At 41.6% G+C, this 16,367-nt stretch overlaps 1 protein-coding gene across 3 annotated transcripts in view; it reads left to right on the forward strand.

The window, feature by feature from the left end:
- The first annotated feature begins 8,977 nt into the window (after positions 1-8,977).
- Positions 8,978-16,367, forward strand: part of USP46 (ubiquitin specific peptidase 46) — a 34,742-nt gene continuing 27,352 nt past the window's right edge. Inside the window, exons 1-2 of one of the 3 annotated variants that reach the window (XM_074951413.1) lie at positions 8,978-9,009; positions 9,321-9,390. In XM_074951413.1, coding sequence (XP_074807514.1) covers positions 9,005-9,009; positions 9,321-9,390 — 75 coding nt within the window. In that variant the 5' untranslated portion in view covers positions 8,978-9,004. Of the gene's footprint in view, positions 9,010-9,031; positions 9,391-10,558; positions 10,681-16,367 lie in introns of those variants that run through there. The other 2 variants (XM_074951412.1, XM_074951414.1) reach the window with 2 other exon arrangements.

Genomic DNA, 16,367 nt, shown 5'->3' on the forward strand with positions numbered 1-16,367 from the left:
ATTAGCCTTTACTCAAATTCCCACTGACTTTAGGAGGACTAAAAACTGAGTAGTATGAGCTATATCATACCAATAATTTTTAAGTAGTCTTTCCGATTGAAATTAATGATGAAATGTACTTAAAAACTGATGGCATAATACAGCCCTGAATAAGAGGCAATAAAGGATTTGGTCCGATATTTATGTAACATATAGGTTTATGTTTTGATTGTTTTAATTTGGACTAGTAAGAGACTATTAGATACTTCTCTATTTCAAGACAAAAATCTAGATTTGAGGACATAAGTGAATGGCTTGTGTTGCTGAAGTGTGCCTCTCCCACTTCCCTCAACTGATGCTCTGAGTGATAGGAGCCACACCCAACTCAGACCCCACTGACAGTGATGGTCCCTCTGACACAAATTTTATGAACATTAGTGGTAAAGTAATAGATGGATTTTGGAAAAATCTCACCCAGCAAAAAAAGTCAGCCTCCAATATAAATAACCTTTGTATTCCAAAGAATTCATCTTATGTATGTATTCTTAGTCCTTCTGGTACTTCAGTTAGTATACATATTTCCCCTCCTTCCAACAAACCCTGACTATTTTAACTGAAATTACATTGATGTTCTATAGAAGATATGAAACCTGAAAACTTTAAAAAATCCAAACACACGTTCAGTATTGTTAGTGTAACGAGTCAATGTCCACTTTCTCTTACTCTTAAATTTGTAAATATTGTACATGATTTTGGCTGCTAACTCCTAATGAATGCTCTTTTAACAGCTTAAAAACAAATCCTTTAGTATGAAAGGGGCTAATTTTGCTTCTTGTTTAGCACGTTTTTAGCAGCTGACCCATTCCTGAACCATGTTTTGTTGTAATAAAAATTAAAAAAAATCCTTCAGTAGAAGATTCAAATATTTCTAGAGGAGTGGTTTTCAACCTTTGGTCCACAGACCAAGTCCAAGGGGTCCACAAAAGGTTGTCATTACCATAGAACAGTGGTTTTCAACCTGTAGTCTGCGGACCTCTGGGGTTCTGCAGACTCTGTCTGAGATTTCCAAAGGTTGAAAACCACTGTTCTAGAGGATAAGGATAATCTTGTGATTGTAGCACAGGATGAAATCTGGGTTCTTTTCCTGCCGTCATCACAGACTTTCCTGTGTGATCTTGGGCAAGTCACTAATCTCTCTGTTCCACACTTTCCCTTGTTGTAAAATAGACTAATACTTGGTACACATGGGTGTTGTGAGATTAATGTAATGTTTGTAAAACACACCTTTCAAATGTCATCTGGAGAGTGTTACATAAGTCCAAAGCATTGTTAGCCTGGTGGAATATTTGCTATTGGCATTTATTTTTATACAGAAAAGAGGCTTCAAGTAGCATTTTTGTTAGTAGTTTTGTAGCCAAATGACCAAGATTGATCTAAAGGAAATGCAGAGGTTCATAAATTATGTAAGCACTATTGGGTTATAAATAGTTCTTTGTTTTACTACAGAAAGGAAACACAGCTAGTTTTTCATTATGAAGAGATAGAGCAGTTTGCACTTTGATTTTTAATACGGTGGAAACAATTGTTCATTGTTCTTTATTTGTACTGTTCCGAAACTGTTAAGGAACTAGTTTTGGCTGCTTTTCACATCATTTTTTTATCATTAAAAAGCCACAAGAATAATTTTTTCTAGATCTGCCAGAAAAACACCATTCTAACTACTATATTGTCTTGCTTTTTTCTTGTTTAAAATTATCTCTAGCTGAAAAGCAATAAAGTCAGTGATACCCTGCAACTAAAGTGGAGCAAGAGCATCTGCACTATTCTTTTATTTTCTTAAATCCACCAATAAATAAATAAATACCCTACACTCTGAAACGAGCGTGGGGTGAAATGTCTGTTTAAAATCTTTGAGATAGTCAACTGCATGACAATTCTCTCTGAATCATATTCCAGATGTTGCTATTTATTTTTCTGCTTATATCCTGTCCATAGGACTCTCTTTGATGTCACTGCAAGTTTGGTGCACAGAATGATTATACAATATCCGATAGAGATCTGCACTGCAGATAACAATATGCCTTGTAGGTTAAAAAGGGGAATTTGATTGGAAGCCTTGGTTTGAGAGGAATTTACAGATATAACGAGGACTTCCATTTTGTGGTATCACTTCTTAGTAAACGATAAACATTTCACTCATTCCTTTCACAGTCCTGCCACCCCGTGATTTTTTCTCTGGTACCAACTACAGTCATATAAATGGTTTTTAGATGATCTTTTCATCTTTCATTCAAGCCTTCTGCTCCCTCACCCCATTATTTCTGTTATATAAAGTTTTAAAGGTTGATTTCTTTCATGTTTCTTGCTTTACCTTCAGATAAAACTGGCCCTATCTCAATATAGTATCTTTTATTTTGAAATGTTTCATATTAATTTCCATCTTAATTCCTGTTCCTGAAAAGCACCCCTCACCTGAACAATTCTGATTGGGAGAAACATGAGGCAGGCTTTGGATTTTTCTTTTGAATGTTAAAAGCTAAATCAAGAGTTGTGGAATGCTGTTATTCAGCTTTGTGGTTTTGCTTTGTTTTTTTAAAGGAGCTGTCAAGAATTGTAACATTCAAAAACCAGTCGGAGAACACAAACCTCCCTGGACACTCAATTATAGACCTAAATGTCGCAATTCTTCAACAAAAAAACTTCAGAAACAGACTCCAACGAGAAACTGCGGACCTGGAATTAATTTGCAAACTGGACACCATTAAATTAGGCTTGAATAAAGACTGGGAGTGGATGAGTCATTACCAGAGGTGAAAGTAAGCCGGTACACCCCGGTACGGCGTACCGGCAAGAGCCAGTGCACCATACTGGGGCAGCCCGGCTTCCCCAGGGGGCAATTTAAAGGGCCTGTGGCTGGAGCCCCAGTGGCTGGAGCCCCAGGCCCTTTAAATTGCCTCCAGAGCCCCACTGCTGGAACCCTGGGGTAACGGCTGCGGGGCTCCGGCGGCTATTTAAAGGGCCCAGGGCTCCCCTGCTTCTACCGCCCCGGCCCTTTAAATAGCCGCTGGAGCCCCGCCGCCACTACTCCAGGGCTCCGGGGGCTATTTAAAGGACTGGGGCAGTAGAAGCAGGGGAGCCACAGGCCCTTTAAATAGCCCCCAGAGCCCTGGGGTAGCAGGGGCTATTTAAAGGACTGGGGCTCCAGCTGCCTCTGCCACCCCAGTCCTTTAAATAGCCACTTCCCCAGGCCTCCGACAGCTAATTAAAGGACCGGGGCAGTAGAAGCAGGGGCGCCCCAGGCCCTTTAAATAACCCCCGGAAGGCCGGGGGGCTGCTGCTGCTACCCCGGTGGGGGAGGAGGAGGAGGAGGAGGAGAAGGGGGGAGGAGCACTTACCTTACAGGGTGGGCTGGGGCTGGCTCTGACTCCCCCTCAACCCCGCCCCTTCCTCCCTAGGCCCTGCCCCTTGCGGGGGCCAGAGCTGGCCCCAGCGTACCGGTAAGTCACTCAACTTACTTTCACCCCTGGTCATTACACAAACTAAAAACTATTTCCCCAAGCTAATTTTTCCCCTACTGTTACTTACACCTTCCTGTCAACTGTTTGAAATGGGCCATCCTGATGATCACTACAAAAGTTTTTTTTCTCCTGCTGATAATAGCCCTTAATTGATTAGTCTAGTTAGAGTTGGTATGGCAACAGCCATTTTTTCATGTTCTCTGTATATATATATCTTCCTAGTGTATTTTCCACTGCATGCATCTGATGAAGTGGATTTTAGCCCACGAAAGCTTATGCCCAAATAAATTTGTTAGTCTCTAAGGTGCCACAAGGACTCCTCATTCTTTTTGCTGATACAGACTAACACAGCTACTACTCTGAAACCTAAGCTCAATATGACTGTAATTGCACAGGTATCTAGTAGTTTCTGTTTTTAAAGACATTTCATTCTATCTGGGCTTATGTTTGTGGCAATCAGCACTTTATTTGCATGTGTGTGTGTGTAATAGGGTGCACCTTTGCGCCTGTCATCTTGCCCCACAGAAACTGCACAGACTCCACTGATTGTGCATTCACAGTACCACTTATTTGAGTTCCCTCCACCAACACCACTACAGTCCCCACACAACAGTCTATTTAATATAGCCTATGTACTTTTGGCCCACACATCAGGAGCTGAGATAAGCAGAAGTCTCTTCCCGGAGGCCTTTGAGACTAGCTAGCCCTGTTCCTCTCACCCAGCACTCCCTTCCTGTGTCTCTTTATCCTTCTGAGCAGATGGGCTAATTGGTTCTGTCTCACCCTGCTTTCAAGCCTGACTATCTAATTACCTCAATCAGCTTGGGGGAAAAGGGGTTTGGGGAAGGAAGGCATGGCCAAAGCATAGAGCATACAAATGATCCTGGGCTGCTGAAATGACCCCTATGTAGCTAGTATGTATTAGAACTTCTCACTGGCTGCTCTAGTGTGAGTTGGAGGCTAACTCAGGCTTCAACTGCCCTAGGATTGAGGTGTGGGTTGTAGAATGCTACCTCTGCTTCTCCTCCACTTCCCCTTAGCTGTGCCAAGCAGAGCCTGGTGCAACTGAGAATCCAGCCCTCAAAGTTTAATGGACTTCAAGACATGGGGCCAAATTCATCAGTAGTGTAACTCCATGAAGTCAATGGAATTACACTTAAGATGAATTTGTTTCAGTGTTTCTTTATGTTACGTTCTTTATGAGGTTAATTTAGTGCTTGTGGAAGAAGGTGGCCTGAAAACCTTGGCTCTTTATCCACAGAGTGGACATTAGAAGTGCAGGTTTCCTCACGCTGCCCTTCAAATGTAAATCCACCATGATTTGGAATGACTAATTCAAGATACCATGGATAAAAACGTAGTTCTGTCTCCACAATTACTCAATCCTTGGCCTAGGCTAAGACTGACAATTTATGCCAGTTTTGATGGTGACGTTTGTAACGTGGGCACCTGTCCACTAGAAACTGGACTAAGGCCAGCAACTTATTTTACTTAGGCCACCTAATGGCATGTTGATGGTAAGATTTAATTTTTCAGTCACTATTGACTGGTGTCAGATTTTAATTAATGATCTAAGGCCTGATCTTGCTATGCTTGAAGTCATTACTCTGGAAAAACTCCTTTTGACTTCAGAATGTTTTGCCTAAGCAAGGTCTGCCGGGTTCAGGCCTCTACAGATTGAAGGTGCTATACTCCAGTATCAAGCTGTGGTCGAAAAGGCACCCTAGTGCAAATTTGCCATACTTAATTTCCTGATTTTTATTTCTTTATCATTGAGAATGAGGGCATAGGGAAAACATGTCCTCACATCTGCATAGTGATGTTTGCAGTGCATGGTTTCTTTTTTAAAGTTCTCTTTCTTCATTTGAACCACTCCCTTGACAGAGAGGAGGAACAATAAGATGGTAATACGTTTCAGGTGATCGTTTATACAATGTGTGTTAATTAAAAAAGTGGAGAGGAAGGCAATGAGAGTTAAAGCCCAAGATGTGGAGTCTGTATAACTGAATTCCATTCTTGCTTCTCCTACAGACTTAATGTGCGGACTTAGGCAAGTAATTTAACATCCTGTACCTGTTATCTCATCTGCAAAGTTGTTATACCAGTGCTAATCTCCCTCACAGAGTGTTGTGAGCCTTAATTTATTGATGCTTGTAAAGTGATCTGAGATCCTTGGATAGAAGGTGCTATAAAGTATGTGAGCCTGTATATTAATCTTCATTTATATCTATCTATCTATATCTATATAAATATGAATGTGTATATACATACATGCTCACCAAATGTTAATATTTGTAAAGCTAAATGTTATACTTATAGTACAATGAATGTATAATTATTAGGGGTGTCAAGAAATTTTAAAAATTAATCTCGATAAATCGCATTATTCAAAAAATTAATCATGATTAATTGCACTGTTAAACAATAATAGAATACCATTTATTTAAATATTTTTTGATGTTTTCTACATTTTCAAATATATTGATTTCAGTTACAACACAGAACACAGTGTACAGTGCTCACTTTATATTTATTTTTGATTTCAAATATTTGTTCTATAAAAAACAAAAGAAATGTATTTTTCAATTCACCTCATACAAGTACTGTAATACAATCTCTTTATTATGAAAGTTGAACTTTCAGATATAAGAACATAAGAATGGCCCTGCTGGGTCAGACCAAAGGTCCATCTAGCCCAGTATCCTGTCTTCTGACAATGGCCAGTGCCAGGTGCCCCAGAGGGAATGAACAGAACAGGTAATCATTAAGTGATCCATCCCCTGTCGCTCATTCCCAGCTTCTGGCAAACAGAGGCTAGGGACACCATTCCTGCCCATTCTGGCTAATAGCCATTGATGGACCTATCCTCCATGAATTTATATAGTTCTTTTTTGAACCCTGTTATGGTCATGGCCTTCACAACATCCTCTGGCAAGGAGATCCACAGATTGACTGTACATTGTATATAGAATTATGTAGAAAAAATAACTGCATTCAAAAATAAAACAATGTAAAACATTAGAGCTTACAAGTCCACTCAGTCCTACTTCTTGTTCAGTCAATCACTCAAACAAGTTTGTTTACATTTGCAGGAGATAATGCTGCCTGCTTCTTGTTTACAGTGTCACCTGAAACTGAGAACAGGTGTTCACATGGCATTGTTGTAGCCTGCATTGCAAGATATTTATGTGCCAGATGGGTTAAAGATTTATATGTCCCTTCATGCTTCAACCACCATTCTAGAGGACATGCATTCATGCTAATGAGGGGCTCTGCTCGATAATGATCCAAAGCAGTGCAGACCGATGCATGTTCACTTTCATCATCTGAGTCAGATGCCACCAGCAGAAGGTTGATTTTCTTTTTTGGTGGTTTGGGTTCTGTAGTTTCCGAATTGGAGTATTGCTCTTTTAAGACTTCTGAAAGCATGCTCCACACCTCATCCCTCTCAGATTTTGGAAGGCACTTCAGATTTGTAAACCTTGGGTCGAGTGCTGTAGCTATCTTTAGAAATCTCACATTGGTACCTTCTTTGAATTTTGTCCTATCTGCAATGAAAGTGTTCTTAAAACGAACGACCGGTGCTGGGACATCATCCGAGACTGCTGTAACATGAAATATATGGCAGAATGTGGGTAAACAGAGCAGGAGACATACTATCCTCCCTCAAGGAGTTCAGTCACAAATTTAATTAATGCATTGTTTTTTTAATGAGCGTCATAAGAATGGAAGCATGTCCTCTGGAATGGTGGCTGAAGCATTAAGGGGTATACGGATGTTTAGCACTTCTGGCACGTAAATACCTTGCAATGCCAGCTACAAAAGTGCCATGTGAACGCCTGTTCTTACTTTCAGGTTACATTTTAAAGAAGAAGCTGGCAGAATTATCTCCCATAAATGTAAACAAACTTGTTCGTCTTAGTGATTGGCTGAACAAGAAGGAGGACTGAGTGGACTTGTAGGCTCTAAAGTTTTACTTTGTTTTGTTTTTGAGTGCAGTTACATAACAAAAAAATCTACATTTGTATGTTGCACTTTCACAATAAAGAGATTGGATTATGGTATTGTATGAGGTGAACTGAAAAATACTATTTCTTTTGTTTATCACTTTTACAGTGCAAATATCTGCAATAAAAATAATAATATAAAGTAGACACTGCACACTTTGCATTCTGTGTTGCAACTGAAATCAATATATTTTAAAATGTAGAAAACATCCAAAAATATTTAATAAATTTCAACTGGTATTCTATTAACAGTGTGATTAAAACTGCGATTAATATTTTTGCATTGATGGCATAAATTAACTGCGACTGACAGCCCTAATAATTATCATTATACATCTATATATTGCAATCTGTACATTTGCCCCCTAAGCCTTCAAAACATTGGTACATATTACTGTATTTCACACAAATATCTGTGGACTGTATAGGTCAGCTAAGTAGGCACGGATTGTATTTTCTAAATAGACAACTAATCTAATTCTCAATTACGGAGGGACAATCTCCACTCATTGATATATTTTGCTTTCCACAAGCAAATCTCTGTACAACTTCTCATGAGTGATGTACCCGAGTATTCAGATTATAATATCTAAACTGTATAGTTAAATCTAGTCACCTAAAATTTGGGTTGTTGCTGATTATGTACTCTATGTATTGTATGACTTTTAAAAACTAACTTTATATTTGTGGATAATCTAAGCACTATACCCAGATGTACAGACACTTTTCCCAACCTATGTATTATATATATATATTTTTTAACATTAGCTTTAATAAAATTTGTATTTCTCTTAGCACACATCACAAACAACTCAACTGAAGCAGCAAATAAATCTAAAAGCAAACGACCTTTCCCCAGCTAACACCCCTCAGCAGCTCTGCCTTGTGCTTTTATGTTGTTACATCATAGACGCAAATGGGGACTGGGGCGCACTTCCCCTTCCTGGGGCTCCCAGCCAGATCCTTTCGTCCCTTTCAATTCAGCGGGAATTTCCTTTTGCACTTGTCAGAACTAAAGGATCTGGGCGGGGCGCTGGAACAATGTGTATAGTTGGAGTGCTCTGCGCCATTGAACCAAACTGTAAATCCTGTATGTAATGGACACCCCTTCAAGTCAGGGGGTGCTGCAGCACCTCCCGCACCCCACCCCTACTTCCAGCACCTACGGATCCGGGCCCAAGTCCCCTTCAGCCTGGGGAGTGCAGAACGCCCGGAAGCCCCGCCTGAGCCGCGGGGAGCGAGGAGGGAGCGATCGCCTTCTCCGCCCATGCACCGCATTGGCTGCTGCACCAGCCGCCTCCGCGGGACGCGCTCTGCCGGTTGGTGCCGGGGCACGCCAATTACCAGCGCCGACCTGCCCGTCGCCGGCGCTGTCAAAGTTGATCGCCGGGCGCCGCGCGGCAATGGAGCGAAGAGCGGCAGCAGCGGCCGCCAGGGAAGGCGGAGGAAGGGGGCGATTAACACGGCCCTGGCTGGCACAGCGGCGCGGCTGATCTCCCCATGCAGTAAAGGGGGAGCGAGCGGAGCGGGGGCGGGAGGGATGCGGCTGCGGCTGCTAGGGCAGCGCTGTTAAATCTGCTGGCCAGCCCTTCGGAGGAGCAGCCGCCGCCCGCCGGCGGCTCTTGGGCTTCGAGGCAGGAGCGGGAGGAGTCGAGGCGCTTTCCGCTAGTTGCCTCCCTGCTGCAGAGGGGGGTTTAGCGGGTGTTTACCCCCCTCCGCCGACTTTTCTCCCAGCCCCCCAGCGTAACCTCGGGTCCTCCTCCTCCCCTCCCCGCGATCTTCCAACCATGAGCATGTCTGTTTTTACCTTATAAAGATGGCGGTGTGGGATCACTGCAACCTTTAGACTAATGACTGTCAGAAACATCGCCTCCATCTGTAATATGGTGAGTACTCGCTGACCTGCGGGCTGGCTTCAGGGGCGGGGGTCGCAACTCAACAACCCCCAGGGGCGCAGCATCAGAATGGGCGGAGGGAAGGGGCGGGGAGGAGACTCCTCTCCAGGTGCACCGGGGAGTCAAGTTATGGCTATTCCTGTCTAATCCCCTCGCTGGAGGCTGGTGAGATCTGGGAGTGGGTGAAGGCCATGTAAAGATAAGCATGAGATTTAATTCAAAACAGGGTAGTCAATGGCTTGAAGAGCTTCTACTGACTCCTTGCATTGAATGGAGACATTCATCCTGTTTCCCCAAACCCCAACGATGGGAGAGTTCAGAGCTCAGCTGTCCAGCCACCCCACTGGATCTAGGTATGGCAAGGAGTTCAGAACAGTGGAGGGTCTCATCCTTTGTCCTGTGACATTGACACGGGCTGACAACTTTGCAGCTTGTGTCCCCACCTTGTGGCCCCAATTAAACACTTGAGCCAATATTTCTAAAACTGGATTCCTAAAAGTAGGTTCCTAAATCCATACTGAGGCTCCAAAAAAAGTGGCCTGATTTTAAAATCCACTGAGCACCCAAAGACTCCTGCTGAAGTCAACAGGAGCAGGTGGTGCTCAGCTGTTTTGAAAATCAAGCCACTTATTTAGGCTTATGACTGTGGATTTAGGAGCCTAGCCGTAGGCACCCATTTTTGAAAATGGCCACAGGATCAGAATCTGTGTTGATTTTATACACCAATGGGGATTGCAGGGGATATACAGTAAATGAGAATTGGCATTGGCCCAAGATATTTCTGTTATATTTTCGAAACACTTCAGCCCCCCCAGTCTAAAAGGTAAGAAAAATAAATTTAAAACATTGTTTCATTTCAGTTTGTGTTGGGTCTTGCTGCTTTTAGCCCCAATAAGATATGACAGGAAGATTTCTTTACACATTTGAATATGGTTTTCATTTTGACTCTACAGATTTTGGGGTTTGCTTATTAGACCACATTGCCTTTGGATTTTTAAGATTCGTTTGGTTATAGTTTAAGGGCTCAAAGGTTTTAATGGACCTGCTGCAAAAGAAAGCAATTTATGGGGTAGGTGATAAATGCCCAAAATAAATAGGGTAAGAACACATTTCAACACCCTTTGTTGTTGTAGTTTATGTTTTCCCCCCTTGTTTTCAGGTTCTGCAAGAACAGTTACATGCAGTTGCGAGCTTCCTTCCATGTGGTGCCCCAGCATGCCCTTTGCTGGTGATGTCACACCCACCATTCATCAGCACTGGAGAATGGAGCCTGCCTATAGGGTAAGGCAGTGGTTCTCAACCTGTGACTCATGATTCCCTTGGGGGTCACCAGCAGTTGTCCAAGGGGGTGAGGGTTGTAAGTCTGCTCCCATTCAATGTCTCCAGTCTTATGCTGAAGTCGGTTTGATAAGTCACTTGCAACCAGTCATTCTTGGATGCTAGGAATGTCCCCGCCCCCACTTTTCGAAGGTCCTCATTGCCACCTTTGGAGCACCTGTTCTGAGGTGCATCACTGGAGGATTGAATTTAGGTGTCACATTATGAAAAAGGTTGAGAATCCCTAGGGTAAAATAATCTGGGTTCTTGCCTCCCCTCCCCAATGTGGTTTCCTAAAGTTTTCATTGTTCTTGTTTTTTTAACCCTGTGGAATAGGAGGCAAGTATACTACAAAGAAATATATAGGAAACCATACAGTATTTGGGGAGAAAACCTGGAGTTACTTACCTTACCCTATAGGCAGGCTTCAGTTTTCAGTGTTTGATGAATGGTGGGTGCGATCACGCCTAGACTGCATGCTACAGCACCGCATGAAATAAAGCTGGAGATTGTTAGAGGGCTACAAGAGTTTAACATTGGCATGATGTCTTAAGAATCCTATGTTTCCACCCTCACCTACCCACATTATTTTAGAGGGATGCATTTGTGCTTTCCCCAAGGTCTAGAAGAACCACAGAGCAAAACCAACTAGGCTTGCATCAGTTTTACTTGCTCTTGCCACCATCAGTAGGCAGCTGTACAAATAGCATCCTACGAATGTAGGACTAAAGAGGAGAATTAGACTCTCAAACAGGAAAGAGTCACAAGAACAGAAGAAGGGGATGGTCTAGTGAAGCCTCATGTTCAGGACCAAGTTTGGTTTCTTGCTCCCTTCATGGTATTGGGGTTGCAACAATGCTTTGTTTCTCTACCAATGACTTTCAGCTGAACGAAGGAGCTCTATCAATGGACTCCAGAGGAAGCTATGTCAACCCTATATGGGAGGGCTGCTGCAGTGGGTGGCCTGTTGCAGGGGGAGGCAAGTGGATCATAAAAGGCTTCCAAAACAGAGGGGCAAGAGAAGTAAGAAGTAGGGAGGAGAGAGACTGACACAAATAAAATGGAGGGAAGACAAGAACAAAATACATAAAATCCAAAGGAGAGAAAAAGGCACTAAGAGTGGGATTGGAGAAGGGTGAATGAAGATTGATTTAAGTCAACCCTAGAGATCGGTTATTATAAATTCCAGCTAGAACTATTAATGCCCAGGTCTTAATCCCAGACCATATCTCAGTGTTTGACACCAAATGGCTCAATTCTTCTTTGGCCTAAGAATTAACCAGTTAAAGGAGAAATATATTTAGAGTTCATTACCTAGTTGAAAGGAGTTTTAAAAACTCACTCTGTTCTTTTCCCTTTATCCTTCTAGTTCCCCTTCCATTTAAAGGTGTGTACACAGAATGCATGGAATAAAAACCCTTGCTTACTTGGTGTTTGCTCACCTACACTGCTATAAATATTTGTCATGTAATGATGGATTATAGGTTTTGGATTGTAGTCCTCTATTAATCAAGGATTTTTTGTTTGGAAATTTTTAAATGCTGGTCTCTAGATTAAACGAATACAGTGAGAATTAACAGCGTGAAATTGGCTGGATCTAACTGGGTTAGTCAGAGTCGCAGGAAGAATGCTTGTTATGATTTAATTGGCTGCCTGAGGGTATAGTATGTCAAATTGTAAGTCTGGTCTCCTGGTTATGGCGAGGCACTGACCTCTTCCAGGAAGGCCAAAACAGGTGTAGGGAAACAAGTGTGTGAAGGAGACTATTTTAACTTGTTAAAAATAAAAAATAAAAATCTAGTACTGCATATTCAATAGATGAGTCCTCATTTATTGAGCCCAAAGCAAAAGAGTTGGCAACACTAACTGAGCAGAAGTGACCCAGTAAAAGAACTTAGCAGATATCCCTGTCCAGGTGTTAAACAAATAAACCCACAACTTCCAAAACAGACCAATAAAGGCCACGTGCTTTCTCTTTGTACTGTCCCCACAATTAGAAACAAAATTGTCATCACTGGTAGGTGAGGTCTAAAGCCCTGATTTTGCAACTTGTTCTGCACAGGTGTACCCCTGCATTCACATGGTGCTGCAGTGAAGTGAATGGGATTCTTGTGTGACTGGTGGGATCCACCCGCTCTGCTCAGATGTATTGTAGGGGAGTCCAACTCTCTCTTCTTACATGCCTGACAGATGCTATGAACAGTTGTTAGTCAAATGTGTGTACAGTGCTCTAATCATGTTAGGTGATATAAAAGTGTTTATTAGCAATATTGCTTGGGGAAGAATAGTATGATATATTTGAGAAACTCGGTTCTAGGGAATGTCCATGCCTTAATGATACCCCAGCTGAAGGGAGTCCAGGTGAAATTAGGGACTTTTATTTTTAGTACCTGTATTTACTCATATTGTACCCATATTAAAGTTGCATTGTAATCCTCTTCTGTAAAGCTCCTTGAAGACAACCAGTGTGATTAGAGCATCGAATGTTTGGTCCAGAGGTGAATAAGCATGTTGGAATTTTTAGACTGTTACTGAAATCCCCTGCAGTGCGTTTCTCTGTTGAGGGCCTTCTGATTCGGCCTAGGACTCTGAGTTCAGCTCAGGTTGCAGCATAGAGAATGTTGCTGTCTTGTGTAAGAACTACATCTAATCATTTATTAAATGTATATGTTTGTTTGTTTTTTGTGTAGCGAGACCTGACAAGCTCTGTTCTGCTCTGAACAAGAGAAATACACCTTTGTGTTGTCCTGCTAAAAGCAGGTTTTATATCCCCTTCCCAACATTTTTCAATAGTGTTTGAAACCACCTGATCTCCATTGAAAGATGATATGTGTCAGTTTCATGCAGTGGTATAATGACACAACTTGTGAGGATCTCTTGTCATACAATGTATCACAGATGTCACATACATTGTAGTTACAGTAGACTCTGACATGTTTGTTTGGTAATCCTATACAATGTATAAATATGAGTTCAGTAACAAGTTACAGTACAAAAAAACCCCTTCAAGTTAATTTGGTTCTCTACTCTATATAAGCATGGCTTTAGTTTTTCCAGCTCAAGATTTTATCAAGTCTCACAATAACTGGTGCTTTTCTTAAAGTCCCAGGCCAGCTCCAGGAGTTATGTGAATGCATGAGAATCCCAGTTTTCATTAAAAAACTAAGCTTCTAGCCCTTGTGGTTGTGGAGGAAAGCGTGAAACCATGAAAAGTTCAAAACCCAGAAGTCAGATTAAAAATAACTCAATATTTTATTATTTTTAAAAGTCTCAGGATTGTTTGAATGATGGGAGTTAGCAATATCAGGATCTTAGCTACAGAGACAAGTTTGAAAAATGTTAGATTCTGGAAACGATGTAAATTCTAGTTATTTCTATAAACACAGGTTCTGAGCCAGATTCTGCTCTCTGCAACACAAGTATACTTGAGGTGCAGAGGTTAGTACCATGAGTTTTAAATTGACATTATACTTGATAGTGGTTAAAATTATTATAGAACAGATTATGTGACCATTTTAATTTTGGAAATTTCTTCTAACAAGAAAAACTTTGGGCAGTCTCTCGCTGTCTAGGCAATAAACTAGCTATCTGAAATTATTTATGGGTAGATTAATGAAGCACTGTGAACATTTAGTTGTGAAAATATAGTTGCAGGCACAATTTAGATTCCAGTTTTTAGAAGTGCGGTCTCCAGTGTGCATCATTTTTATACATACAACTTGTTTCTTCTGATGAGCTTTGCTCAGCCAAAAGAAATTACATTATTTTGGTTAGTTGTTTTGCTGCTGCAGCTATTATAGTAAGTGCATTTTATGGCACTTATTATAAAATTAGAAAAAAGCAGGCTGATATACTTTGAAGGTTGATTAACTTCTTTTCACTATCTGCTATATTCTTTTCTGGACTGTAAATAATACAGTCCACTTTACTCTGTCATGAATTCTGATTCTGAGATAGAAAAACTCCTCATATACTTCTACTGCCACTATTCTGAATGCCATCTCTATAAATGAGAGTACAGTACAAATAATTAAGCATCTTTTCTTCCTTGCCCAAGTTTTTGGTCTCTCACACACCACACACACCCTTACCTGCATATGCTCATCGCCTATGAGAAATCAAACCATATGTAGTAGGTCCCTAATTTTAGGCAACCGGATTTAGAAACTTTGGCCTCAATTTTGACACAACTTTATTTTAAAAACTTACTTTTCCCTCTCCAGCCCCTTCATTTTAGGTAGAGACATAGTTCGGAGATACTGAAAGGAAAAACTGGTAAATTTTTGAAGGATGCTGGTGAGGGAAAAATAAGAGACCTTGTATAATTCCATGTTAATAATTTTCACTATCTATACTGGGGGGCATGGATCAGCGTTCACGTCACATTCCCTGTCAGTACCCAGCGCAGGCTGGGGAAGCTAATGAGCCAACCAGCGGATCAAATTTGGTGATGAATCCTGGTCATGTGCCACCTGAGGCATGTTGTGCATATGATAAGAAGACTATCCATACTTTTCCTCTGCAATTGTTCTATGTTGTCCCTAATCAGTTAGTTTAAAACAGGGGTGTCAAACTCATTGGGTGACGAGGGCTGAATTACCTTGTCAGTCAGTCTGTTCATTAACTTACCTTTCTGTGCATGTGCATTCCCACTATGACCACCTTCCCTCCCTGTCCTGTCTTGTGAATTTCTTGCCTTCTCCTTATGGACACTTACACTCCTCTTCTTTCTCCACCCCTTTTCCCCACCCAGTTTTAGGCAGTTGGCTTTCCTCTCTGAGCTTGCTTGCTACCTATCCTCTGGGGTGTTGGTGCTGCAGGCTCAGCAGTGGCAGTAGGCAGTGGAGAAGGAGACTCTCTCCTCTGATCTCAGAGCATCAGAGAGCAGTGATTGAGGGGAGAGGCAGCTGAACCTGCTTGTGCTGGGCTCAGAGGCATCAAGGATGGGGAAGGAGACATTGGGAAGCAGCCTCCTGTTGGAACCAGAGCTGGGGGAGCCCAGGCAGTGACAGCTGCTCAGGAGACGGTTCAGCTGCCTGTGACCAACTGGGATCAAGCTCCTTCTGCAGCTCTCCCGCCTTATAGATCTGTAGTTCACTTCTTCCTTCCTTGCACCCATTTGAAATATGTTTGGCTCATCCCTTTTCATTCTCCCAGCCGGGGCAAACCCCAAATCACTCAGTTGTAGAGTTGGTTGAAAATTTTCCATTGGAGTGTTTTCCCATCAGAAAATGCCAATTTGATTAAATAAAAACTTTTGTTTGAATGTGTTGATTTCATCAAAATATTATATGGGAAATTATCAAAATGTTTCATTTCAATTTGATAATTTTGACGTTTATCTTATATTTTATAATATCGTATAATAAAAGTCAAAGTGAAAGTCAAAACAAAACCTTTGGATCTTATGAAACATTGCTCTGAAGTTGAAAAGAAATTTTTTGAAATATTTTGTTCAATGAAAATTTCTGAATTTCAACTTTCCATTCCATTTTGGGATGAAATAAAATCTGGAACTCTTGGAATTTCCTGTGGTACGGGAATTCTGTTTTTCAAACAGCTAAACTCCAGCCTGCCCTTGTCGGTGCTACTACTGCTATACCGATTGCTGGTCACTGATGGGTGAAAGTGAGTTGTTCCTGAGTGTAGAT

The sequence above is a fragment of the Natator depressus genome, chromosome 4 (genome assembly GCF_965152275.1).
Source record: "Natator depressus isolate rNatDep1 chromosome 4, rNatDep2.hap1, whole genome shotgun sequence".
Taxonomy (NCBI): domain Eukaryota; kingdom Metazoa; phylum Chordata; order Testudines; family Cheloniidae; genus Natator; species Natator depressus.